Source organism: Aulostomus chinensis, chromosome 7 (genome assembly GCF_037954235.1).
Source record: "Aulostomus chinensis isolate RoL2024-O1b breed Wild chromosome 7, RoL_Achi_v1.0, whole genome shotgun sequence".
NCBI classification, from domain to species: domain Eukaryota; kingdom Metazoa; phylum Chordata; class Actinopteri; order Syngnathiformes; family Aulostomidae; genus Aulostomus; species Aulostomus chinensis.
This window is the reverse complement of record NC_141326.1, coordinates 27290870-27317825: the sequence shown is the minus strand read 5'-3', so window position 1 is coordinate 27317825 and position 26956 is coordinate 27290870. Positions and strand designations below refer to the sequence as shown.

Here is a 26956-nt window from a genome sequence, read left to right as displayed (position 1 = left end):
AGGCACACATTGAGTAACACACCTATTAAACCATCAGGAGGGCGTGCTGGAAGGGATGTGGGGCCAGGGCTTTTGTGGCTGCATCCAATCCATTAAAATGAGCTTTGTGACGGATGGATAATCTGGCCGCAAACTTGCTGCAGGACACAGGTGGGAGTCATGTAGGTGCGTTTGTGAGGTGACGTTAATCGGTGTCCTCTCAGAACTGTAGCGTACTGCGCTGTTAAGTTTAAAAGATGGTTTTCTTTTGAAGAAATGACTCGTTTCTACTTGAGTCCCTTCATATTTCAGTTACTCCTCACATGTCAAGGTTAAAAGCATCTTTTCTAAACTTTGAATAGTTAAACTTGAGCACAAAACACAATTAAGAAATCACCTGGGAACCTCCTGACACACCAGGAGATTAGGGCGGACAGGGCGTCTCTCTTGATGGGGAGACTCAGTAATTCCATGCACTGCGGGGGGTGGAGGTGTGTGTGTGTGTGTGTGTGTGTGTGTGTGTGTGTGTGTGGATGGATCTGAAAGCATCAACGAGAGCAGGGAGAATCCACCAAAAGCTCCCTGAGGTAAAGCACATGTGTTCTCAAACTTAATGTGTTAGATTGGAATGTTTTACTTGGGTCCTTTTTCATGTTTGTGCCGCTGTGCGTCCGCACGTGTGTGCAACAGAGTGTTTGTAGTGTTGTGTAAACTTGTATAAACTTGACTTCAGACCTGGGTTTTGTTGATCGCGTTGCGCCTGGCCACCTCCTCTCAAGCTCAACACGCCCATGTGTGCACAGATGTGCGCAAGCAAACTTGAAACAATGTGTGTTCGGAGTGAGAAAATGAGGACTGCGTCAGTTGGGAATGAGCTCAGATGCCTGGGCTACGCCATGCAGACCGTCACAGTCACACGCATAACCTAACCTGAATGCAAATATTCGATGACATCATCTCAACCTGAGGTGTAGGACAGCTTGAGTGGCATTCAGAGCACTTTCCTCTGCCTTTTCAGTGTCAGTCAGCTGGTCAGCACCCATGAAAAAGTCGAATTTTCTCCTGTGAGGAGTGATGGGCAAAACTGAGGGAACTCGGATGGCAGGAGAATGTTTTGTCCTTGACATGACTATTGCAGGGATATGACGCTGTTGTGCCTTTTATTCTGAAATCCAAATTTAGCCCATCATCAGAAAGCACTTCTAATTGCACTTAATTGTATGAAATGCTTGGATGCTCCACACATAAAGTTGGTCAGATGGAATTTTACTGAGCAAAATAGTCTGCACGCTGTTCGTATGCTCCTGAATTACTGTCTCACTATGAAGTGGCCATTGAACACATTTACGGGGGAGCGCCTCTAAGCATTGATTTGTGGACTCTAGTATTGGAGGACTTTTCTGCTTCTTTGATTCCCCCCCCCAGCATCTTTGTATGGATGTGCATCCTTCACTGTACTCCTCCAGATGGAATCTTAAAAATGGAACATTCACGTGTGGCTGCAGAAGCAATGCCACTGTAATGCTGCTGGTGTGGGAGGGTCAACATGAGACGTGTGCAGAGCTGCCGCGAGGCTGAATGTGACTGGATGACCCAGCTCAAGTGAAACATTTATCCATTTTTCATCAAACTGTGGCTGGAAATGAAAGTCTTGCAGTAAGCCGCAGCATCAAGAGAGAGAGAGACAAGTTATTTAATCCAGATTTGAGAGGCTGATTCCTTGTAAATATATGAAGTGACGGAGCAATGAAAAGAAAGTCGTATGAATTTCTCCTGAAGCGCCGCATTTCTGAACTAAACACGGTCAGACTCGTGTCTCAGGAATGGTGAGTGTGATTCTGGTGGTTGGGACTTGAGGACGGAGCAACAGTTGGTTCAAACTTTTACCACCATGTTGCACGATGGACAACATCCGATTCTTCCCTGTTTTAAATCTCATAGTCAACGTTTAAAACAAGCTCATCTAAGTCACATTCAGTAACGAGCAAAAAAAACAACAACCCATCCTATCAATCATAAAAATCACATGTTTACCATTTCGATCAAGCAAGTTTCAATAATGCCATATGATCTGCAGTTTATGACTCTGGGGTGGCAATCATAATTTTTCTGTTTTTACTCGAGCAGCATAAAGGTGGGGCGAGGTTCTAAATGTCGATTATAAATACGTTTTCGTTGAATTGGCCTGGTGGGACATCATCCCGTATTAGCGGCTGTTATCCAAACTTGAGCGTTGGGGGTCCACACTTCAGTCCAGCAGATTGTTACTCCACATTCATGTTCAATATCAATGCAGCAGAGAGAGAGAGAGAGAGAGAGTGAGAGAGCAAGATATTTAAAAAAAAAAAAAATAGATGTTAAGTTTCCCAGAAAGCAAAGCAGTTGCGGTTTTTCTGAGGTCTTCCCTGCTCACGCCGAAGTCACAAGAGAACTCCTGCAAGAGTCAAAGGACTGCACTTGCGATTGAACTGTTGGTGTGAAATTAGTGGAGTATTTCTTTATAAACTGCATTTATGTACTGCATGATGGACATATTTAATAATGGAGCCTCAAACACCGTGACTCGCTCTTGCAGAGTCAATAAAAGTTGAACAGAATCAGCCTTCATGGAGGGTTGTAGGTCTCAGAAGTGGCTCTGTTGTGTTTTCTCTGTCCACTTTCTGAGGATCAGTGGTAAACTGGTAGCGTGGAAGGGAGGCACTGACCAGGTGTTCCAGAACTTCTAAGGCTGTTGGAGTAATCTTCCAAAAGCAAACTTTTCTGCCAAAAAAAACCTCCGCCGAGAGTCAAACTGAACAAGTTTGGAGACAGTCTTTCATAGGCTGAACACGCCGTTCCTCCAGTTCTCTGCCTGGCACGACTCTAATATTCTTTGATTTCATTGTAGAAATATTTGTGTAAAAATCAGCAGCACTGCGCGTATTATCTGCCACTGCTGACATTGCGGAACAAGATGGTTTCATGTTTGACAGCAGAAGTTCTTTGTTCTCTGTGCTTCCCCCTGAACCGAGCTCTCCGGAGGCCTCCAATTCTGTCTGTCATGGGTGGAGGGTTGTTGCTGTTTTGAAGATGTAGTCAATTATTCAGGAGGAGGATTTAGCTACTTAATGTCCTCTTAATGTGACACTGTTGATGGTTCCTTTGAAATCCAAATTTTTACTTCCTCACATTCCATAACCCCCCCCCCCCCAGCTTTTTTATATAAAGAAAAAAAACAGTCCGTCTCGCCCACAGTAAGAAAATGATTTAATCTTGACAGCAATAGGAGATGGTTGTCACCCTTAAGGGTTTAACCTGGTTGGATGTCAGATTTGTTTATGCAGTCATTCCAGGGCGTCGGCTCATTGTAGTCTGTCTCATGTTGGTGTGCTGGTTCATGCCGGTGGAAGCTCACCAGCTCAGCCTAGATTCTCTCAGAGGGAAGCTTTGCTTTTAGCACACATTTCATATAAAAATTAGTTTCCTTATTGACCGATACTGACTCAAATTGGTTGCATTCCCATGTAATACATCATTCACTTAACGCATGGAAGGAGCTGAAATGAAAGGCTGAGCCTTTTGGAAGCATTTGTTTCTTGTTACTTGTTGAACATCCCTCCCTTCCTCCCTCCCTTCCTCCCTTTCTGCCTCTCCCTGCCTCCGCTGCTTATCGGAAGTAGGAGGAGCAGGAGCAGCCCAAACTTCCCGGGCCACATGGATCAGCTGTGACTGGGGGATCCCGAGGTGCCCCCAGACCAGCTAAAAGATGAAGCCCCTCCACCTGTTCCTTGGTCTGCCCAGCAGCCTGGAACTTCTCCCCAGGGTGGTGCCCAGGTGGCTGAGCTTCGCACCTTGGGGAGAACAATTTCTTCTGATCAGTTGGTTTAAATCCTAATTTGTCTTTGTGCAAATGGCAGGATTGCCTCGTACAGATCCCAGCAATAATTACACCATCATCATTTCAACATGCTTTTCTATCAAACTGTAAATAAGGACGCAAGAACTTAATTCACACTAATGAATGTGAATCATATTGCAACATCAGTCGGATAATCACCATTATTTTTTTCTAAATGGTTCAGCCCTGCCACTGCCAAGGCCACCGTGACTCATTCAGTCAGATTTTTGTGTCGCCGTTTTCTTTGACAGGCTGTCTGCTGATTGGCCGGCCTGTTTGGTATTCAGGGAGCGAATTGCCTGTTAGTTTGCCACCAAGCGTGGTGTGTTTGAGTGAATCAGGTTAGCGGTAGAAAGCAGTCCATTAGAAAAGGGCTGCTCTTGTCCCGTCCCCAGGGGTATTGCAGGGAATAAACCAGGCAGAGCAGAAGCCAGTTGGATCAAAAAACAGGTTGTTGTTCTGCAAAGAGTTTCTATAGATAATAGAATATTTTAATGGATTTAAAATGTTGATTATGAAGATCTTATCGCTGGCAGAATACCAGTGACTCCATGCATTTGCATTTATGCTGTATACGTTCGGATAAAAAGTAAATCAGTATAACACAACCGTGCATTTGAAATGGGTGTTTTTTTTTTGGTATTTATTGTAGCATCACAATAACTCATGGTCTGCTTGAGCCCGTGTCAGTGTGAATTTTCTGGAAGACAGTTTCAGCCATATTTGAGCAAAAGCTCGGACTAATTAAGCACCTCACCTCACCTGGAGAAACAGAATTTGTGGAATGAGCTTCAGTTTGCTGTTTGTTAATCAGCTTTGACAAGTGGTTCCTGAACTTGATGGGGGAAGAGGAAAGCAGAATATGCTAGTTGACTTCCAAAGAGCACAGGCTCCAACGCCATCCTACTGCTCCGTCATGGACGACACTTGTGCCTGTCCGCTGCTGTAGATTCAACAGTGCAATGCTGGAAATATCAGCTAAAAAGATGTCTGGCTTTACAGTCTAGACTGCACCCCCTTCTGTGTTACGTGTTCTAGACATCCGCAGGACTGGCTCTGTGGCATTTTTACATACTCTGGGTCTTTTAGCAGTTGTAAAGGCATTGAACAAAGACTTCGTCTTAGCCATTCTGCTGCTTTAATTTACCGGTGATTAAAAAAAAAAAAAAAAAAATCAACTGTTGACCTTCACTGTATTAACCGTGTGGCATTTTCAAAAAATGAGAACGGGATGATAGAAGGATGAACATAAGATGAATTTCCTCATTTATTTTTACCTTTGAGCAAAAACTTTTGGAAAGTCTTTTCTAAGCTCCATTGCCCGTAAAAAGAACTCGCGTCCTTTGTTCGGGTGTAATTGTCTCTGCTTTCTCTTTTAGTGATGCAACTTTGAATGCCTCTCTACAAGAGCCTGAACCCAGAACACGCTCATTACTCTGCACTCTGGCTGGTGGATAAAAAAAGGGGGTGGCTGAACAGATGGTGGAAGTTGGGGAGGGGATCTCCAGGAATTGTGTGACTCAGAGGGCTGTGGTTTGATGATATGAAGATTTAGGATCGTAACAGGGATATTTTTCAGTTATGCTTGATCCGATGGTGTACAGTGCAATTTTGATGTAACTCAAATGATGTTGTTACATCAGGTTTACTTCCTGTACCCACCAGTTCGCTCTCATCAAACGAGAAGTTCTGTTCTTCGGTGAAATATCAAAATGGGCCTCCTCTCCGCGGAAACACAGAGTAACGAAAACTCAGTCTCCAGAGTTCTTGAGATGTTTCTGATGGACCTGGTTGTGAGACAAAGTGTGTGTTCCTGTTGCCACAAGGTGGTGCTAAACTGATTAACCTTGAGATTGAATGGGTTCCAAGTTTGACTAGAAATCAGTCTAACAGATTTATAATCCTTTTGACGGACTGAGAGAGGAACAGACGAATGCCGCCCACAACACTATATCCATCGCAGATGTCATCACTGACAAAAACGCACATGCCATTATGTCACCGGGGGGGGGGGGGTGGAGCCTATCCCAGCTGCCTTGAGGTGAGAGGCGGGGTTCACCCTGGACGGGTCGCCAGTCCATCGCAGGGCCAACACATAGAGACAGACAATCATTTGTCGCACCTACGGTCAAGTTAGAGTGTCCGGTTTGGAAATTTGGCTCATGAGATCCTGAACACGACCCACGTTGCCATACACACCTTCAGCAAAATCTGAGCTGAGCGAAAGGAGGGCTTAGCCAGGCTAAATATTTGGGGGATCGGGTAGTCCTGTGGATTGAGCCTCGCTGGATACTGGCGGTGGCGGTGTGGCATGTGTTCATATGTCTGGTGCCTGTAGGGTCGTTGGATCACTTCCTTCCTGGTATCCCTTGATTGGTGTTGTTGCAGTATTTCGCTGGGATGCCGATGGTTTGGAGCTTTTGAAGTGTCCTCTCTTTGACCCCCTCCACGATCGAACCGCCATGGGGGACCATCTGGTTGACGTTCTCGTCCTGCCTCAAGGCATCTCTGCGATTAGCAGAGGTGGAGGGCTGATGTTTCTTCATCTGCCTCCTGACAGCCTCTGAATACAGGAGCGCTTTCTGACGCTGCTCCTCCTTCTGGTTTTCTGGTTTAACCGGCAAATCCTGGTGAACCTTTGGCTGCCTCACTGTTGGGACTGCCTTTTGAGTAACCTTAGCGGATTTTTCCTTGTTGACCAGCTGCCTCTGGGGAGTTGCCTGTGGCTTAGGGTCTTTCTTTGCCTTTTCTTCTCTTGTTTGTTGGACATGGGGAACTTTTCCCAACTTTGGCTCTTTTATTCCAGGGATTCTCCGCTTTTCCTCCTTATGTCCTGCCTCCTGCAGCAGAACGTTTTTAAAACTTTCCTCCTTGCCTTTGATGGCTGTTCCCTCTTGTCTCTTCTTGGTTGGCACAGTCCTCAAGGCCTTCCGTTCCTTACCAGGGTCCTGGCATCTGGCCTTGTCCTGATGCTGTTTGAACTCTCTGGACGGTCCATGTGGATCCTTATGAACATTTACAATTCTCATCTGGTCTCCTTTGATGACTTGGATAACCTCAAACTTTTGGTTCTTCACTGAGTGATCCCTAGCCTTGGCGGCAGGTGGTGCATTTGGGGTTGTACGACCAAAGGGACTTTCGTCCACTACGCAGGTGGGGGCTCGCGTATGGTACCGAAAGTGCTTCTTAGTAGTTGCAGCAGAGCCGAACCCCTTATTCATGATTATTCTGTTATTCTGGTCTCTGACAAAATCAACAAGCTTGAAAAGGTCCAAGTTTGTAGTTTTGTTGTGTGTGTGTGGGTCAAGTTGTGAGCTACTGTTGTCGTTACCAGCAACGCCAACAGGACAAGTGACTCAGTTGGTTGATGTGCATCATGTCTGTATATTCTTTTATGCCGGATGATTAGCAGGTAACTTCAATGACACTGTCTCCCTCTCCCATCTTCTTTGAATCTTTGGTGGTGTCTTGGCATTCATCTCTGTCATCCATCTTGACCCTGAAAGATCAGAGACTGATCAAAGCGTTCTGACTTCACAGAGTAACCATTGGCGGTCCTGCAAGTAGTTGGAAGTCCTCGGATGATGTCATCAACGCAATTTACATTACCAGTAATCTGGAGACTGACGATGTATGGCAGAGAAGGGAATCATGTCATCAGAGAGGGACACAAAAAATGAGTGACGAATACCCTAAATATGTTTACAGTTACAAATAAGCTGAATGAATAAAGTCCTAGAGGAAATGGTAGAAATGTTACCGTGAAAATATCTCGTTTCAAACTTCGTGACGTCACGGGGTTCCGTGCTGGGCTCGAGCACGGAACCTTCTTGCTGTGAGGCGACTGCGCTAACCACCGCAACTCCGTGCTGCCCTGATTGATTATAAATTGTTCATTTATAACCGGGTTGGATTCACAAAAGCAATTAAACAGATAACATTGGCCTCATGATGATGATGATGATGATGATGATGATGATGAAAAGAGTTTGCTCACCACAGAATTGTTTGACTTGCATCCGAGAGTGTGAAGTGGTAATATCCCACTCGCTGACTTGTTGCACTTTGAAGGACCTTCTGCGTGCCTGCCTCGGCGTGAAATGGTCTTCGTGTTTCTGCTTTGTTTGAGAAACCATGAACAGTCGCTCTCTTGTTTTGTCACAATTAAAGCTGCAGCGGGAGATAGTGGAGCTGAGTGCTGTGCGCACACACACGCACACGCTATGCTCATGCTCGCTATCCCCGGCTATTGAGAAGTAGGTTATGCATTTCTTATTGTTGGCTTTTTTTCTTCAAAGTCTTTCAAGAGAATTGCAGAACGTCTAATAAAACCTTTGTAACATAAACTAGACACTCAGGCCCTGCTGAATTATCATCACATGATCAGAGTGGAGTTTTTTTTGTTGAATGACTCCACTGATGACGTGCCCGTGTATTTGTTTTTGCGCCACATTTCCCACCCGCGTTGAAGTAGCAGCGTAACCTTGTCTCTCCTTGGGTGTCACCGCCACCAGCAGTGATTGAGTGACAGTGAGCTGCTCTCTTTTCGGCGAAGAGGCTGAGCTGCCTCACTCCTCAGTCACGGCGAACTGGCAAGGGATTGGTCATTACCATTTCAATTAGAGACCCAGTGAATGCGGCTCCAAAGCCTTAATAAATAATACATATGATGGCAAGGTTAAAGCAACATTATGCAGAGGTTTTTTTGTTTTTTTGTTTGGCTTAATTTAACAGTTTTAACCTTGTTTTGATGGCGCATTGACTTACCATCATCTTGACTCAAACTCTGCTCATCAGGCTGCATGATTTTGAAGTATCACCTTATTGCGAGTATTGTGATATTTGAGGGAATTTTCATTTTTTTTCATGGATTGGAAATGATTACTTAAACTAAAAGCTCCGTTTAGAAACGTGCTTGATGTGATTTTTGTGGCATCTCTACCACACAAGAGGAGTAAAGTCCCTAGAATGTGGTGCTGAAGCGGGACGTCCCTGCAGCAGCACCACAGCGTTTCACTTGCAATATTCCTTTGACACACGATTAAAACAACAACTCTGCTGTCCTCCAATTCGAAAAGTAATTCCAAGCAATTGTGCAGACCTGTTTCAATACCCAAGGTTAGCATGGAATTCTCATCACAAAGCGGTACAGGAAGCTAAAAGGAGAAGAAGAAAACACCTCCTGCTAGTCAGGCAGTCTAACACCAGATGTTAGCGACTGTATTTGCAGCTCTTATCAACTACAAATCACATGCATGGATGTGATTCCACTTCACATGTTTTAGACAAATGAATCCTCCATTTTTTTTTCCCCCTTCTGCTTCTGTCAGGTCATTAAAAGCCTGGACTTCATCTCGCAAGCTCCGACTCAGTGCCGGTATTCAAAGACAAATGAAAGAAGGTCTTGACTGGCAGGTTCTAAGAACACTTGAAGAACCCTTAAAAACCTCGTCTGTTTTTTTTCTTTGTTAACTCAGGTTTCGCTTGAGTCAAAGGGAAATCCTCTGACTTTTGTGGTTGGGGAAAAACGTCTTAACTTTGAACATTGAGCCTCTTGGTGCTGCGTGAAAGCGCCAGTGTTTTTCTTTTACAAAAAAAGGATTGTTATGCCGATTCTCTCCTTTGTGTATTGGACACTCAGTGTGTAAGGAGACATGATTTTCTCTGAGAAATGTGTTGTGGACGGCGTGAATGCGACGCTCATTAGTCTACTAATCTTATTATGATTAAACTGTCTCTCTTTTCCAACTCTCACACATACGTTGACACATTTGTTGTTTTCATATTAGCAAATTGACGCAATTATCTTTTATGTCCCTTTTCATAACCCACCAGTCAATATGCGGTTATTAACATTCTATGTCCCTTGTTGTATCACTGCTGCAACAACCCAATTTTCTCAACAGGATCATTACCATTTCATTCCGTCTTTGTGGATTATGCATGTCTTGCATACCAACAGCACTTTGCACTGGTGTGTACGGGAGTGTGGAGCCTTTAATCTGTTTTGACAGTCAGAAATATTAGATGAAAGCAGAAGCTAAATACCTACGATATATATTCCCTTTAATCTAGGGCTGAATGAAGGTAGAACTTTTTGAAATATTGCAGTTCGAAAGCGTAATGTTTTTAAACTTCCACCATGCAGTGACAAAAATCATCAGTCACCTCTAACATATCACCTTCTGAACATCTTTCAACTCGTGCTAAGATGCCATCGATTCCCGAGCCGATCGTCTGTAAATTGAGTTGAATTATGACGTTAAACCACGAGTGCATATATAAGAATGTCCTTCACATTCAAGCCAAGTGAGTTCACACAGTGCTCACTGAGCACGTCCAGGCTAGCTTTCTGTGGCTAAATTGTTTAATTGTGAAGCTCTTATCACTCTATCCATCCATCCCAGACATGTGATGACTGGACTGACATGCCGAAGACGATCATTCACACTCAGGTTCATGTTGCTACGAACAGTTCCTGCCCTTGTTCCACCAAGTTGGTGAAAATTTTCTGAGTCTTTGCTCCTGCTCCTGCTCGGCTGAACCGGCCCGTGTTCTCTCCAGTCTGCATCGACGCTATCGCGTCACCGATGGGATCCTCTCTGGAGTCCAGAGCTGTAGGGTTAGTGAAGAGGTGTGCAAAGAATGAGGTTCCGTCACCCGTAGTATCAAGACGAGGAATATGGAACATTTGGGGGATCAGAACTAAGTGATTGTGGCCCTGAACCTGAAAGACTTATTTACTTACCACATTCAACCAAAGCGGCATGTGTCTGGACTGTGACTGACTGGTTGGCTCAGATTGGAAGGGTGAGCCAACCCACAGTCACAGTTAACTAAGTTATCCAACTAAATAAGTTTGCTAACAAAAGATGGTAACTTGCCCCCCCCCCCCCCCAAAAAAAAAAGATGCAGTGGAGAGAGGCAGCTAAACCATCCTGTGGTAAATTATAAATTATTTTATAAACTCGCGTTCTTCTTTTAGAAACTAGAGCAACTTACTGATGCAAGCCCCTGCCTCGGTGTGTTCGCGGGCTGGAAGTGCACAGGGACTGTGTGTTTGTTGAACATCCTGCGATTCCCAGGTTCTCCAGTCACGTGAAGGATAAGAGTGTTCCTCTGCTGATTGTTCTCTTCCTCTCAGTCTCTTCTTTGTCTTTTTTGTGGTTTTGTCAACGTCCCAGTTCGGGGTAATCACATGTTTGATGTGCTCCTCTGATGTGTTTGTGTTCTTCCCCTCTGTCCTCGCGGGCACGTTCTGAGCCTGACACCGGCGGGTTCTGATAACCCGCAGCTCAAGTGCTCGTTGAGAATCAAAGAGTAAATATCGATGTGTGTTTTCTGTGTACTTTGATGTGGAAGTTCTTGTTTTCTTCAGCGTGCAGTGAAAGAAGGCAAGACGAGGTTCTCTGAGATCTCCCTCATTCATGGATTCTGTCAAGGTTGCGTGGAGAGCCGACAGCTGGACCCTGGTGCAGGAAGGATTATTTGAAGCAAACGAAATAAGGAAACAAATCCACGAACACACACACACACTGGTTAAAAACTAGGAAACTGATCTGGTAATAAGGCTGGAGAAACAAGAGGATCTCACAAAGAGAGAAACCGAAGTACTACAGAAGCTGAGAAAGGCTGCACTTGCAGTTCTTTTTTGTGCCGCCAGCTTGTGATAATGGGATATTATCTCTATTATAAGCTTAAGAAACTCATTAGCTGGTGATGATCAAGCTCAGAAGCAGGTATTATCTCCTAAGCATGAGATAACGAAGCTGGTTTCCTTGTGATGAGTAGACGGTGACGATGTTCATTCATGATAGTTAAGCTCTCAGATTTTCTTCTTTTTTTTTCCTCCCTGATTTATCAGTCGTCAAGGAGACTGACAACAGTGACTTGGAACGGATACACAGTATATTTGCACTGAAATTGATAATCTTGGTGTCAAAATTCAGAATAACACAAACATGAAAACACTTCTACATTACCATAAAACCAAAAGTGCAAGGAGCTCCCAGCAGAATTTCGTATAAAATTGACTGCACATCTTAGTTGGTACAAACAAATCAAATAGCCATGTATTTGTAGTGCATTTTTAATCACATCTTTTTGATCGCGCAAAGAAAACAAAACTAAATATCGCTCAGATAATTTTCCAGGCCAATGGGTGATCAGCCTCTAGTCTTTGGCTGCCACTATATTAAGGTTTTTTGTTTTTTTTTTCACTTGTGAGATGGATGCAGCACGATGAAAGAAAAAGCACAGAGGAGGTGTATTAATAGTAGGAGTGTGTGTGTGTGTGTGTGTGTGAGAGAGAGAGAGAGAGAGAAATAGAAGATTGAGGAATCTGGATCAAAAGATCCCCGGGGATATCAACACACACAAGGATACACACAGAAATCATTGCATCATTCAGGCTAGCAAAGCTTTCCCAAAGACACGTGCTTATACTCCAGATTCATATGAGCCAGATAGTTTACCTGCTAGAGGAGTTCATCAAGGTCCCTCAATGACAACACTGTACGCCCCCCACTGTACCCCCCCTGCGTACAGTGGGGGGCAGAACTCTCCTTGCAGTGATACGTTGTGACTGTTTCTGTCCATTTTTCAACGCGGGACACACGGCGTGGGCTATTAGCCAATCCTTCCTGATCTCTGACCAGCTGCATGATTGATCAAGTCCTCCTGAGACCACTAATATGGAGTCCCGCCACGTTGTGGCAGAACAAGGCGAGACAGAGGAAATGAAGGAGAGGAGAGACAGGATGTGAGATTGTAGCTTGTTTGAGGAATGAGATAAAGTGTGTGTGGGAGAGAGAGAGAGAGAGGGAGTGCAAAAAGGGTGAAAATTATACTTACATAAGGTCAATTTTATTGTAGTCGCTGCTGAACAGGGAAGAGGTTAACTGACTCCATATCTTAATGGATTGAGTGCTCGTTACTGCTTTTTGCTGTTTTTCTTTTTAAATGTGGAGATTGAAAGCCAGTTGTCACCCAGGATGCACCTGATGCTTGTTGAAATGCCGTACTGTCCTCCTATACAGTACTTTTACTGCATCTACTCCAACACAATGACAGATCACAGCTTCCCCAAAAGGGAAAGCATCTCCTACAAACCACTGCAGTACTCAGGGTTTTGACAAAGTGCTGTTCTCTCCATTGTTGCGCGTGGTGCAGATGCGCCTCAGCACCGTGCAGGAGTGTGGAGGGTGAAGGAGTGCAGAGACGCCAGCTTGCCCCTCGCTCTACCAGCATTAACATATGACAACACAGTGCCTCAGTTATTTTGCAGCAGTTGTGCGTCGTGTTACGCCGAAACACACGGAAGGGGTTCACTAGTCAGTCATGGTTGTATAGACGAGTGCTAACGTCACTGAATGTTACCTCAACAACTGCACTGTAAGCAGATGAATGTTAATAATCACCCAGATTTGTTTTTTTTTCCCCCTCCTGCTTTCCACTGTGTGTGTTTGTGTGTGTTGCTAGGCAACCTTCCTGCTAATGTTGCCGAAGAACTCCATAGCATGTCAGAAGAGTCATGTATTATTACATTGTTCTGTTTCTTTGCGTTCATTTTATGAAAAACTACCAGATACACGTTGAAACCAGTTTATGGAAGCAATGAGCCTTTCCAGGGATTTTAGAAGCGCTGGAGGCCTTGTCAGCTTTTATTACGTAATTGAAAGTCTCTGTTACAACAATAGAACTCTCTAATGGGTGGTCAGTATTGGTAAGTACCCAAATTTTAGTGCTTGTACTTCATCACCAAAGCAACGGTATTGATCAGCACCGGCCCGGGCTCCAGGGCTCCAGGGCTCAGCCACGGTTGTTCACTTACTTCTTCTTCAAAAGTTCTTTTGCCCTCAATTTGAGAAGTTTGAGGGCACAGTGGGGGAAAAAAAAAAAGTCAGAGGTGTTGAGTCGGTTCTGTTTGAATGTCTTAAGACATTGCCCTGGAATTTGAGAGAAGTGAGCTGGAGCTCGCGTGAGTGTTTGCGTGCGTGTATTTTATTGTAATGACCAAAGCACTTACCTCTAAAAATGATTACATCATCCTCATGATTAATTTTCTGCACCTACTTGGCTTTCGCAGCCCTGTAGCGTAGCTCCAGCTCCAGCTTGTTTAAAGGTAGGACTTTTCATTTACTCGCGTGTCGTGAAATGTTTATTTATTCATTTATTTCAAACACGTGAGACTGAAATAGCCAATAGAAAATAAAGGTATGAAAATAACTGCAAACTTACTGAACAAACTTTCAGGGAACAGAAATGTTAGCCATTCCGTGTTGCAATGGGCCGTAGGATGAGGTGGTGTTTTTTCTCGCCAGCTGTCAGCAGGCGCCGTGTCGACGCCTTTCAGCCGTCCTGCTTCGCTCCTGTTGCTCTCTCCTTGTTTCCTTGAATTTGAATTATTTCAAGTTGAAAGAATTTTATTTTTTCCCCCAGAAATATGGGTGTCAGATGTGACCTTGACAGGGGCCATAAGGCAGCGAGGGTGGGTATCAGTGTGTGTGTGTGTGTGTGTGTGTGTGTGTGTGTGTGTGTGCGCGCACTTTAAAATGAGTAGCGGTGGTGGGATTTAGGCTGGAAAAGCCTGATAAGCTAAACCGCAGGCCCAATCACACTCCTGCCATCTCACCCACTGACACTGTGTCTCCACACAGCTGTCTGCAATCTGACAACTGCCATACGTGTGTTCAGCCTATATGTGTGTGTGTGTGTGTGTGTGTGTGTGTGTGTGTATAGATATATATATTAGTGCATCCTTTATAATGTGTCGGTGTAGATATCTGCACTCTGCACGCATGAAAGTGTGGGTATAAATCCCGTTTTATGTGTGCCAGCATCTGTGTGATGCTGCGCAGGTGATGGTGCGGTTCTTGTTTTTGTGTGTGTGTGTGTGTGTGTATTTGTTTGTGCGTGGGTGGATAGGTGTGTGAAGGTGGAGGCAGTCCACCTGTCTTTTCAAAAGAGGAGAGAAAAGGCAGAGGAGGTCGGTGAAAAGGGAAGGAGCAGAGTGCCGCGTGTTTCCCAACCCCTGATTAGGTTGTGCTGGAATTAAATTTCACAACAAAACGAACATCGGGAGACAGACAGGCCCACCTCTTCTCCTCCCGCCTCCCAATCCCTCACCTCCTCTCTTCCTTACCTCCCAGCTCCTCCTGTTGATTGTCGGTCGCTCTTTTCCTTTCTTTCTGCACTCTCACCAAAACAGAGAGATGATGTAACCAGCCGATGATGTCACATGATGTTGCTCCAGGCGGTGTGAATAAATTCTGTAAATGATGTCAGAGGTCGGGAGGCAGGGGATGTGTGACTCCTCACCCCAGACATGATTAGGTAAAATGAGAGTGATTTAGCACCGCTGCCGGGCTCGAGCCCTGCTAACACTGCTGCTCGTGGCAACAAACAGGACGCTTGGAGACCTTGGTTCTAAAACGAAACTTCCATAAAGGTAACATGAATAAAACATAAAGACAGCAAGATGACAACAATTCATTTCTTTGCTGTTAAGATAAGCAATTGGGGAAACATCCCATAGTCATAATTATCAATTAATTATTTCCTGTATATATAGTACGAAATGTACACAAAACCTGAAGTATTACTAGAAGTCACAAAAAAACATCTTGACATTTGGGAGGATGAACAGAGTTTTTGGTCCTTATGCTCGAACATTAAATCAAACGATTAATAAATATGCAAAATACTGTGCATAATTTGTTTTCTTTTGATCATTTATTGAGCTAATTGCCATGAAAGAGCTCGTTTGACCAATCCAGCACGTCACAGTTAGACGTGGGCACGTGTTTGAAATGAATTATGCCTGAGCAGAGACTTAATAAGGGAGGATTCCTCATTTATGTAAGTTACTTGACTTGGCGATTTAACTTATTAAGAACACACATATATAAAATTATAGCTGCAGCAGTTCTTGCAGTTGTCTAAGAAAAGAAATCAAATCCGTCAACGATTATTCATGTCATGTTACTCAGACGTGGATCATTATCCAACCTCAACGTCAGATGGTTGCATTTAATACTCATGCGGGGGAGTCTCGCCGTGAACCTGTTTTGTCAGGTTCAATCAGCTTCTGCCCATAGTGATCATATGACCCAAACGCCATGATGTCATTTGATTACACAGGACCTTTACAGTTGGGTTCCAAACAAGAACAGTCGTTCCCTGGTTATCAGAGTGTTTTTCCACGGCACTTTCCTCCAAATGTAGAAGAAGTAGGTCCCTCCTCTCACCAGGCCGAGGGGGCTTCACTTCACACGGGACACTGATGCAAGAGGATAGTAAGACTATCAGAATAGGGTGCAGTATGGAGTGTAAGCAGTCGACATTATTATTTTGAATTTAATCATCTCGAGCCGCATGATTATGGGCAACTTGACATTGAACTCATGATTATTAAGCACTCTTTGATTGTGGAGACAAAATATTTGTGCTTTCACAATTAGATGAAGCTCACTGCTTCCTCTCTCACATGGCTTTCCTGCTCATGCACAGCATTTGCATCAAAATACGACCCCCTTCTTCACTTGGATGGTGACTTTTGCAGTACAGTGTTGATGATAAAGATACCCGTGAGGTATCACAACTGCAGTATGTTATACCTCTTTGAATTCTAGCATTCATTGTACTACGGTTTCGTGGTGTTTTTAGTTGAGTGAACAGGTGAAATTATGTTGCTTTGGGCAGTGTTTCAGTCTTTGGCATCTCTGTATATGTTTTGTTCTTTCTTTACATCACTGGCTGTAATACTGTAGTATTTCCTAAACAAATTTGGACTCTGGCCTGCAGCTGCGACATCCAGGAGATTTTCTTGCACACCCTGCACCGTGATGGCACCTTAAAAGTGAAGCTAAAATACCTGAACTGTCCCCTGGCGGCTGTTAATTTAATAAGCGCCTTATTTGATATGCATAGTTGTCTTTGAGTGGAGAACTTTGAGGTCAAAATTGCATTGAGTCGTTTGTGGGAAACCAAAGTCACAATCGAGATTAATGTTTGATTAAATGTGCAGCCCTCGCTTCATCAAATAGAACCAGTGAAACAACAGTCATTAAATGACCGGCCCTGGCAGAGCGTCTCCCGCTGGATACAAAAGGAAAACAAATATTCATGAGGTGATTCAGAGGCTGCATGAGTTTAGAGTTTAAAGCCACTGCCTCCCTGACCAAACTCTCTCTGTATATCAGATTACACGTCTGGACTTTGACCTGCAGTAAGAGAGGCTGTCATTTTGCCAGCTCGGTGGCTGCATCACCAGCCTTTCCCCAGGTGCTGGGGAGGCACGGTTGCAGCGGCAGGGTCACGGCAGAGCGCTGCTTAGTGGGGTGCGAGAGTAGTCAACATCTCTGGGGAGACGGCACATCTCTGTTTAGAGGTGACCTCTCACCTGCAAGCTTCATCTGCTGATTGGGAGGTTTGGAGTCAGACTGTGGGCTGCTGTGGAAAAGCTGCTTCTGACAACATGAGTTTGCCTGGGTCTGGCTTCTCTTTGCCATCCCATAGCCGTTTGTATTATAATTCCACGTCACTTCTGTGACTGCCCATCCGCCGATACCATTTGTCATTCAGTTTCTCAGACCAGCACAAGTGCACTCGTCAGCATGACTGCACTTGTGTTGCCATCAAAACATTTTGATGCACATTTGAAAGTATCACTATTGTTTGTGCAAAATTTGAAGAGAAAAAAAAGACTAAATTTCGCAACTAGTCTTATGCTTGTTTAAGGTGTTTTTTTTCCCCCCTTTTCTGACAAAAAGAAAATGCACTCTGATGTAGCGAATTGTTAGCTCACATGACTAACCAGCTATGTCTCTACCAACATGGCCGAAACTAGCTGGCACCTCAGAAGGATTACAACATGCCTAGTCAGCCAGATGACCGCCGAAGGCCAAGAGCATCAGCTCTTCTTCTACTGTTTGCTACAGCCACGTGTAATGTTCCCTATACTGCCATCTGCTGATGAGAACACTCATACTGTAGCTTACGCAATTCCCCTAAACCCGTCGATGGACACAACCACCTGATTTGCATTTCCTTTTTTGTGCAACCTTTTCCATAATTGGATTAAAATTGGCTTGACAATTAAGCAGAAACATGATTAATGACCAATATTTGAATAAACTGGAGCGCGGTGGCAGCATGTCGCACGGGCCAGGAAGCAAATTCTGCTTCAGATCTTCAACAGTGGAAAACTAGGCTTTGCTTTCTGAGCTTCTTTTTAGATTATTTATGGTAATTACTTTTTTTTTTTTTTTTTTTTTTTTGGTATGGCTGCTTGTGATTTGACTAATCTTGGCTTCTTTTGTTGAAAGACAATTTTTTTTTTCTTTTAGGGAAAGCATGCTTATGTTCTTCCTAGCAAGTACGGCATTGATATTTGTTTTGGTGCTGGAACAGAAAAAAACACTTCATCTCTGTGGTAGAACATGCGGAATGCAGATAAGGTGCATCTCTATTCTTTGCAGTTATTATTCTTAAATCTAGAGAATTCTACATTCTTTGCTTTGATTACACAAGCCCACCTGGCTACAATCACAGCTAACGCAAGGTGTTTACATGGGATCTGCCAGGTTTGCATTCAGGTCTTAAATTACACTCTAATCACATTTTGTGTGTGCATGTAAACACCGTCACAGCCTCTTCCTCTCCTCTCTTCTCTTCTCTCGATCTCTCTCTCTCTCTCGTCCTCGCTCTCTGTGTGCCACACATTGTCTCCCCCGTCTCGCTCTCTCTCTCTCTCTCTCTCTCTCTCTCTCTCTCGCTCTCGCTCTCTCTGTTCTCTTTTTCTGTTCCACTCAGCGGTGTGTATCCTGCCAGATGAACATGAGGCGGGAATAGGAATGCAGCTCCGCTCTGTTTACCTCTTCTGTGTTCTCTCGCTCTCTCACTCCTCATACATTCGATCTCCCTGTGCCACTTCCCGCCTCTCTCTCTGTCTGCGAGTATGCTCAGTCATTCAGCTCCGTGCACCGCTGTGGTTTCGTGAGGTTGGACTGCCGGTGGGGAGCCAGGGGAAATAAGTGCATGCTCTGAAGCCTGTTACCCTAAAAGACAAACTAGATCTGTTGGAGAGACGCTGGGACTGTGGATTTTAATCTGTTGCTGTCAAGAAGAGATGGATTTGTGGCGCTGGTGAACTTTGGAGAATGTTGTGCACATGCAAAAGCAATAAACAGCTCCTGTTTTGCAGCGGGGATTGCCGGAATCTTCTGAACACTGTGATGTAGATCTACGTCTGAGAGGTTGAAAACCCTGGAGGTACGAGTCAAATCATGATGTAATGTTGAGACACACATCACGCATGATTTAACAAACAAAAGCTGCAGCTCAGCAAGGTTAACCTCAAAGACATCTGTTCTACCTGTCCACACCTGAGACGCTGCTGAAAATGAGGCAGGATTAAAGCCTGTGATGTCAGACTTCACCTGGGGCAGTGGTCTGACTCTCTGCTGAGTAGTTGTGGTCTTGTCGAGGGCGGTTAGCTGGAACAGACATCCTTCCCAGGTGTTTGAACCAGACCAGGCTTGACTCATCATCTCGTCCCGCATCTTCCCTGTAATCTCCGCTCTCAAACACACCATTACTCCTCGATCTCTCATTATGGAACCACTCCAGACCCAGGAGACCAGACGCTGATTGTGACTCTCCAGCACTAGAAATAGAAAGCAGAACGAACCCGGAGCGACACTTGTGAACTGTCATCACGTGGAACAAGAGAAGCACCATGTGGAATCAGTCCGGATACTGCAACCACATTCCTCACCCTGGATATCCCTTCTACCATGCACCCTGCAGGTATGCTACTGCAACCTAGATACCCAAATCCAGCTCCTGCTCGCCTGTGCTGTGACATTGAATACTTACTTGTTCAGTATTTGGTGAGGAAGCTGATTTATTTGTTTATTTTTTACAGTAATTTGGTGTAACGCAGGGGTCAGCATTGTCTGGTATTTTTTTCATCATACATTTCATTTCATTATACTTTTGAGTCTGCTCTGTCCTGCCTTTGTGCAAAGTGTCTGGCGGAGACAAAAGTCTTAAATAATATAATAATCTTGCTTGTGCAGATGATAACAAGAAGCTATTGAGAGGAAAAGGCACCCTGGCTTCAAACTGATAGAGGATAAAATGAAAGTAATCAGAAATACAGTGGAAGATAAATGACTTTGGTGCAGGAGAGACAGCTGGAATCTGAGTCAGGTTAACAGGAAGTGCAGTGAATGTAGACAAGAATGTTCACTATCAGACAGTTTTTTTAGGAAATAAATGCTCCAACTCTTGAGGTGTCGTAGCCCAGGAGGTCCTACAGCTGTCCAGTAATCAGAGGGTTCCTGATTCTATCCCTGGCCGCTCCGGAGCAAGACACTGAACCTCTAATTGCTCCTGACGCCTTCACCACCTGAATTCGTGAATGCCCTCCGTCATCAGTGTGAATGTGTGATGGTGAAGCCGTCTGCGTGGCCTGTTGACGAGGAAAGTGCTGCCTATTTTCAACACGTGTGCTCAGACAGGGTGAAACCTGAAGACGGCTCCAGTTGAGTCCTGGGTCTCTGAGGCGGACTCTCTCTTGTGCAGCCTAACCAGAGTCGGGAGGCTTGCACAGGTTTCTTTTGCATTGCAACATGAAGATAATGCCACTGTCAAACATTCAGATGATGGGCTAACACAAGCAAGTGCTGCTCAAATCTTTCGTAGTGGTTATTTTGCTAGTCACACAATATTTAACCCTGATGAAGACCTGCGTGGGATACACAGTTCTTGCAAAAACAATGACTGTTTGGAAGGAGATTTGCATTTCTTTTTTTCTTTTTTGCTTGAGACCATTTTGACTCTTCCTGTGAGCCCTCCACCACAGCCATATTTTCCTGAGTTTATTGTTCTGGCAAACTCATACCTCCAAGTGTTGAAAATAATTCATAATGTCTTGTTGACTTTTCAGGACATATAAATAACAAGAGCCCCATCACAGTGCCGTACAAGGCTGCGGTCGATCCCTGGAGTCTCAATTATGCATTCATTCTTTGTAAAGGGGACAGGGATCTTTACAAATATGAGGTTGCTGCCAAACTGGTTTTCCTGGCGTGTTTTTTTTTTTTTGGCACCTGGCTGACACAAAGCCAGGAGACTGGTTTTACTCGTTCACCACAACAGCAGAAGTTAGTGAAAAAAGGCAGGTTTATTATTTGTTCCTGTGTGCCAGTGAGTCTGATCGTCGTAGTTAATTTGTGCCTCAGTAACACACCCAGGTCTGTGAGCGTATCACCACAGCCTGCTTTCTAGATTCAAATAAATTCTAAACATTTTACTGGTCCTCCTCTTCCAGCACCGCCCCCTCCCAGCCGTAATGACATCATTACATTTATCACCGGTTTCAGATGTGACCCGCTCTCAAATGAACACCATCAATCATCGTTCCCTGAGGGGAGGACAGGAGAACCGACCCCCACCTACGCCTCTTTTTCTGTCGGATACTGTAATAGTCTCTAACCTCTAACCGCTGCCGGAGCTCAACCAGCAGGATCCTGAATCACCCTCACTAGTTATTTATGCTCTTCCCCCAAGTGTGAAAGGTAATATTGGAAAAAAAAAAACAAAACTATAACATGTCAAATGATGAACATGCTTACTGCACATGTAATCACCCTGTGGTTGTATGTATTTAGTCTGGATCTGTCCGTGTTGTGCTTGTTGCTTTTTTTTATTATTGGTGTGGGAGCAGCATCATCATCAGCATCAGGAGCGTCGGGGGTGGCCTGTTCTAGAGGGTGGGGTGTGTGTGTGTGTGTGTGTGTGTGGGGGGGGGGGGATTAAGCTGATGAGTGAGTCATACCTCAGACCAGTGGGCAGGTCAATGACCTGTCAGATCAGCCAGCTCATGGCAGAAAGAGACGGAGAGAGTACACAGGAATCCAGGAACTAGCCTTAAGCACCAAAACAAACTAAGCACCGCTACTCACACCCACTCGAGTCCCTCATGGTGAAAGTGCTCTGACTCACACGCTGAATATTCCACCTGTAGCCTAATCACCTCATGGACTTGACATTTTGCTGCGTAAATGGACTATCCGTCTTGCTTATGATGAAGAGAAATCAAACTGGACGGCTCGGGGAGGTTATCGTGGAGCTGCTTATTTAGATTCATCTCCCTTCTTTGTCAGTGCTGAAATTTGATGAGTACCCTTGTTCGGCTCTGCTTCAAGGTCATTTGTGCTGTTGTTCTCATTCTCTCATCTTGATTTTTAATCCTCTTTCTGGATTTATAGTCCTCTGAGGGATTTTCTGTTCACCTGCCTCCACACTGGAATATCGAGTGCTGACTCAGATATTAAAGTTAGACAATAGAGGAAGCGCTTCAGCAGTTGATAGGGAAGAACACCACACCTTAAATATTTCTCTTGGAGGGAACATGAGATAAGAATTCAATATATCATTCCTCAGTCCAATGAAGTGATAACATGTTCAACTGGATTACTCATGATGTGAAACCAGCTGTACCCAAACATAAGAAAGCTGCAGCCCCAAAGAGAAACACTGGAATGAGTCAGACATCCAAGAAGCGAGTGGGCATTGTGTCAAAGTCAAAGGGATTTTTTTTTTTCCAGTGGGTTTTTAGTTAAATGTCTAAACTAAGGTCTGTTGTTTACACTGGCATTTAACAGTACATTTAAATCTTTTGTTCTGTGTAAAAAAAAAAAACCCAACAACAGCACATCATCAAATACAGCACGTGTGAATTTGAAAGCATTTATTTGTCTTAAAAAAATGGCGGTGGCTAAACGGGACTCCAGACGTCGTCGGACTGAGAGCAAATGTTGTTTAGGCGTTGCCTCCATCATAATTCCCCTGCACTGAAGGAACATTGGATCATTATGCATCTACATTGCTTTATAGGACATAGACTGTCAACTCACGGTGCATTCAGGGAATCTCGTAAACTCAGGCAACTATACTGAAATGGCCATGAAGATTATTTAAAATGGTAACATGCTTTTTAAAAAAAAAAATATTTTCATTTGTTGAAGGATATACCTCTGCAACTATCAGTTTCCTCTGTCACCAAAGCATTTCTTTTACATTTAATGCAATGCCTTTCAACACCAGGTATGATTTGTCATCTCACTTCTTGGTAGTAGCGCAACAAATACAATCTACAACACCATGTAGATATTCAATTAAAATTGCTCAGTGGAAAATGAAAACAATTCGATGTATTTATTGTAAATGATCTCTGTTGGTACCTTCTGTGCCCACCAGGGGGCTTGGATGCACACTTTGGGAATCACTGCTCCAAATTTGTCATTTGATTTAAAATCCTTTGTCAGTAATGACATGAGACAGTAATGTTTAATGCGTAAGGGAGAAACACTGGGAGAAGATTGACCCGCGTGTTCCACAAACTCGGTAAAGTGATTAATCTCCCACTGAGGCCGCTGTAGTAAATCATCCACTCACCTGTCAACACCGATGATATTGACACCACCAGGCTCCGCCCATTCCTCTCCCTAATCCAGTGCAGGTATTCATTCCCTGTTTGAAGAAGTCCTCAGCCAGACTCTATTGTTTGGTCCCCACTAATCCAGAATGAGCAGGAATCGTCAGTCAACCGCAGAGGCTTGAGGTGAGCTTAATGAGGACCTGCGTGTGTTCGCAGCGGCGTATTGAGGGTGTGGGTGCCGGGCGCAGGGCTGGTAATTGAGTGTTCACTTGTCATGTGGTCTGAGTGGCCATTGTGTTCTGTATTTAGCCTTTTGCTGACAGACGTCAAATGGCTGGACTCGCGCACTAATCGTGAGACGCTTTATATTTCATTCCGGTGTAAAAAGAACTTGCAGAAAAAAAAGTGACAAGAATGGCATGTGACAAAGGTCATGACACAGATTCAAATCAACCGCACGATGAGGTACACACTCCTGAGGCGTGTAGTTGTGTGCACGTGTGTGTGTGTGTGTGTGTGTGTGTGTGTGTGTGTGTGTGTGTGTGTGTGTGTGTGTGGGTGTGCTCAGGGCCGTCAGCCTCACTACAAGGGATGTAAATGGATTTAGGATGGCGGCCCAGCAGGAGGTGAATGGAGCAGATTGTCTGAAAGCCTTTGCTGCCTAGTTGTTACACACACACCCACATGTGCGCGCACGCACACACACACACTCTCGCACATTCACATGCATATCCACACATATACAGACGCACGCACGCACCATCATTTTGTAATTTGAGTTACGGCAATTCATAAAACTTAAAAAGCCATCCTCAACCTTTCTCACATCTTAAGATTGCAGAGTGCGTTTGATTGCCAGCTAATCTCTAAATGTAGGCTATATAATGTGTGTGTGTGTGTGTGTGTGTGTGTGTGTAAACTCTCTTTGAAAAAAGATTCCTTACTCATGAAGAAATAAAGTTTTAGTGTTAAATCACTGCTGAAGGAAAATGGGGGGGGGGGGGGGTGACCGCGGGGGTAGAGTGGCAGGTTATAGCGGTTTAAACAGGGATGCTGTAGTTGCACAGGAGGCTGCGAGGTTAGCGAGTTACAAATTAACTCCATGTCCAGAGGAGAAAACCTTCTGTCTCCCTGAAGAAGGACGTACCCTTGGAAGTTCATGAAATATTATTTGGCATCCATTGCCCTCACTGAACTCGTGGAGTATAAATGTATGAGTGTGGCTGCTTTTTATTTGAAATCGCTGAAGGTGAACTCTGTTTGATTGGGATTTTTCTGCAGGTTTATGAACATCACTTTTGGAAAAAAGACAACTTTTTACACAGACACTCTCCATCGCTAGATTAACCACCTGGCTTATGAGCTCATGTTTTCGGTAGTTCGCTGTGCACCTGGTGATCAGTAAGGACCTAGGAAGAATCCAGTGTGTTTTGGGGAAGGTTAGTCATAACGCCACCTGGTGGTGACAAGGTATGACATGGCTTTTTACACTTTGATGTCCGCCTCCCTGTGGGTCGACCAGATTCACCACAAATTTGGTCAGAACTTGATGATGGGTTGCTCTGAAAACGGAGTTCTCATCAGTCGTGTTGCCGTGGCGAGGTGTCTAGGTTTGATATTTTACCGTCAAACACTGAACTGTAACTGGTCTCTGCATCGTCCCACATTTGATGACAGTTTGCTGATTTTGGGTCGTAGCCATTGGGCCACCTAACGGGAACAGGAAGTTAAGTCTTGATGTAAAACAGCAAAATGGGATTTACATCAAAAATCCACTGGTTTTGCATCTCGTAACAGCAGCATAATATTCAGTGTCGGTTCTCAAATATAGAAATCTTGCCTCCACTGTTAGAGAAAACATAAAACAGAGATGCTAACATGAACCAAACATGCTTGTACACACACATGAATGTTCCCTTTTTGTCTTTTCCTCCGGACTTACACTTGAGAATTGCACAGTAAAAGGGGAAAAGTAGAAGCGTCTGACCAAGCATCTTATCATGGAGGTCTCGGGGAGGGTCTGTCACTCACTTCCTAGCCGTTCTCCCCTCCTCTGGAGTGTTGACTCTGCCTGGGCTGGATGCTTTATGCCAGTGACATTTTGACAAAATGAATTCCCGACAAGTTCCCCTTCAGGGAGGGGGCCCTTATGTCACAAAGTGTCAGGCTGTCACTGCGGTAGACTCGGATGGGACTGCAGTAAAGAAAGAGAGGTGTTGTGGCTTCGGTTGCTTTCACATGGTGTTGTCTCTGCAGTGGTGGTGATGTGGCTCTATGGAAGAATACTGGGTCGACTGTAGATGGCTGCCACTTTACCGCGGAGCCAGAAACCAGGAGAACTCAGGAATCTGGTTTCCTTTGTAGACAGATAAACCCGTTGCTGCAGTGACGCAGTGGAGAACAGTAACGTAAGGAAGAGGTCATTGTTGGGTATGAATCCTGCTTGGAGATAAAATATAACATTGAGTCATTCTTCTCTTTTTGTTGAACAGTGGTTAACTAACCAAACTACTGGTTGTTTTTTTTTTAATACAAAGTCTGTCAGTACCTCAACCAGCAACAAGTCTAAAAACGTACACCACCAGCAGGAAGACTCAGACTGAGAAACATCCATTCAGGTGCAGGTATTATAAATTCTTATGAGCGCTGATATGACAGTCAGTCTGAAAAGAGAGAACTTCACCTACATGACATTTGCGGGTTTTTTTTTTTTTTTTTAATATTCTGCTCAAACTTGCCACCTTAACACCAAGTGACATCCTGAGCTACAGTTTGTTGATGTTTCAGTAGCTTCAGCCTGTATCTCTCTATCAGCGGGGGTGGGGGGGGTGGGGGTGCATGAACAGGAGGCCAGACCGGCTATGAAAACAAAGATTAGAGGAGCTCAACTATAATGAACAAGGAGAAAGTGACTGAGGGCCCACTGAGGGGATCTAAGGTGCACCGAGCGACCGGCTCTGGGGCGCTAAATAGTTGGAACAGTGAATATTTTGGGTGCAAAGCTGCAAAGGGAAGGAGCCTGAACTGACACTCGCTGGTTTTTGGATGTAACACGCTGGCACCAACCACAGCGTCATCTCCCGCTTGCTCTAAGACGCCAGTGCATCTCCACCTCATCGCTGTAGCTGGCGGCTTCAGAGAGTTCCTGAGGCAAATGCTTTTGCACAGATGTAATCTCTCACTTTGTGGTGCGTCGTTACAATCATTTGCGTGTTGGCGTTGCTGCTCATCCCCGTGTGTGCTGTTCATCCGCACGCTGGAGAGCTCACAGTCTGAACATTGCGCCCAGTAAATGGCAGGTTCACTGCTGCGTTGTAGACTTAAGACCTGGTTTTTCTCAGTCAACGGTACAAAAGCTGCATGCTGCCTCAAGAAAGCAACGTGCCAACAAATTTCCTGAGCGCAGGCTCCACACCTCTTCTTCAGATGAACGCACCTTTGGGCGCTCAGACCGGTGAGGGTGTGTTCGCTAGCTTTGTTTTGTCATAGCTGTAATTTGTTGAACATTGTTTTCGGTATGTTGTGCAGCATTTATTCTTGAATTTACGTGTGAACAAATGATTCATGCCGATGCTTAACTTATGAGCTGTATTATAGATTAGTTTTACAGGAGTTCCATTTATGAGAGTAATTTTGTTGCAGATTTTGCT

General features: G+C 44.5%; 1 protein-coding gene across 11 annotated transcripts in view; it reads left to right on the top strand.

Moving 5' to 3' along the window:
* The window catches only part of LOC147259316 (pleckstrin homology domain-containing family A member 7-like), a 128732-nt gene that overhangs the window by 15755 nt on the left and 86021 nt on the right, over window positions 1-26956 (top strand). The window contains exons 1-2 of one of the 11 annotated variants that reach the window (XM_086209637.1): window positions 18692-19375; window positions 19487-19666. The exons of 9 other annotated variants lie outside the window; for them this stretch is intronic. In XM_086209637.1, the coding sequence (XP_086065763.1) occupies window positions 19596-19666 (71 nt within the window). In that variant the 5' untranslated portion in view covers window positions 18692-19375; window positions 19487-19595. Of the gene's footprint in view, window positions 1-18691; window positions 19667-26956 lie in introns of those variants that run through there. One more of the 11 variants, XM_086209636.1, reaches the window with a different exon arrangement.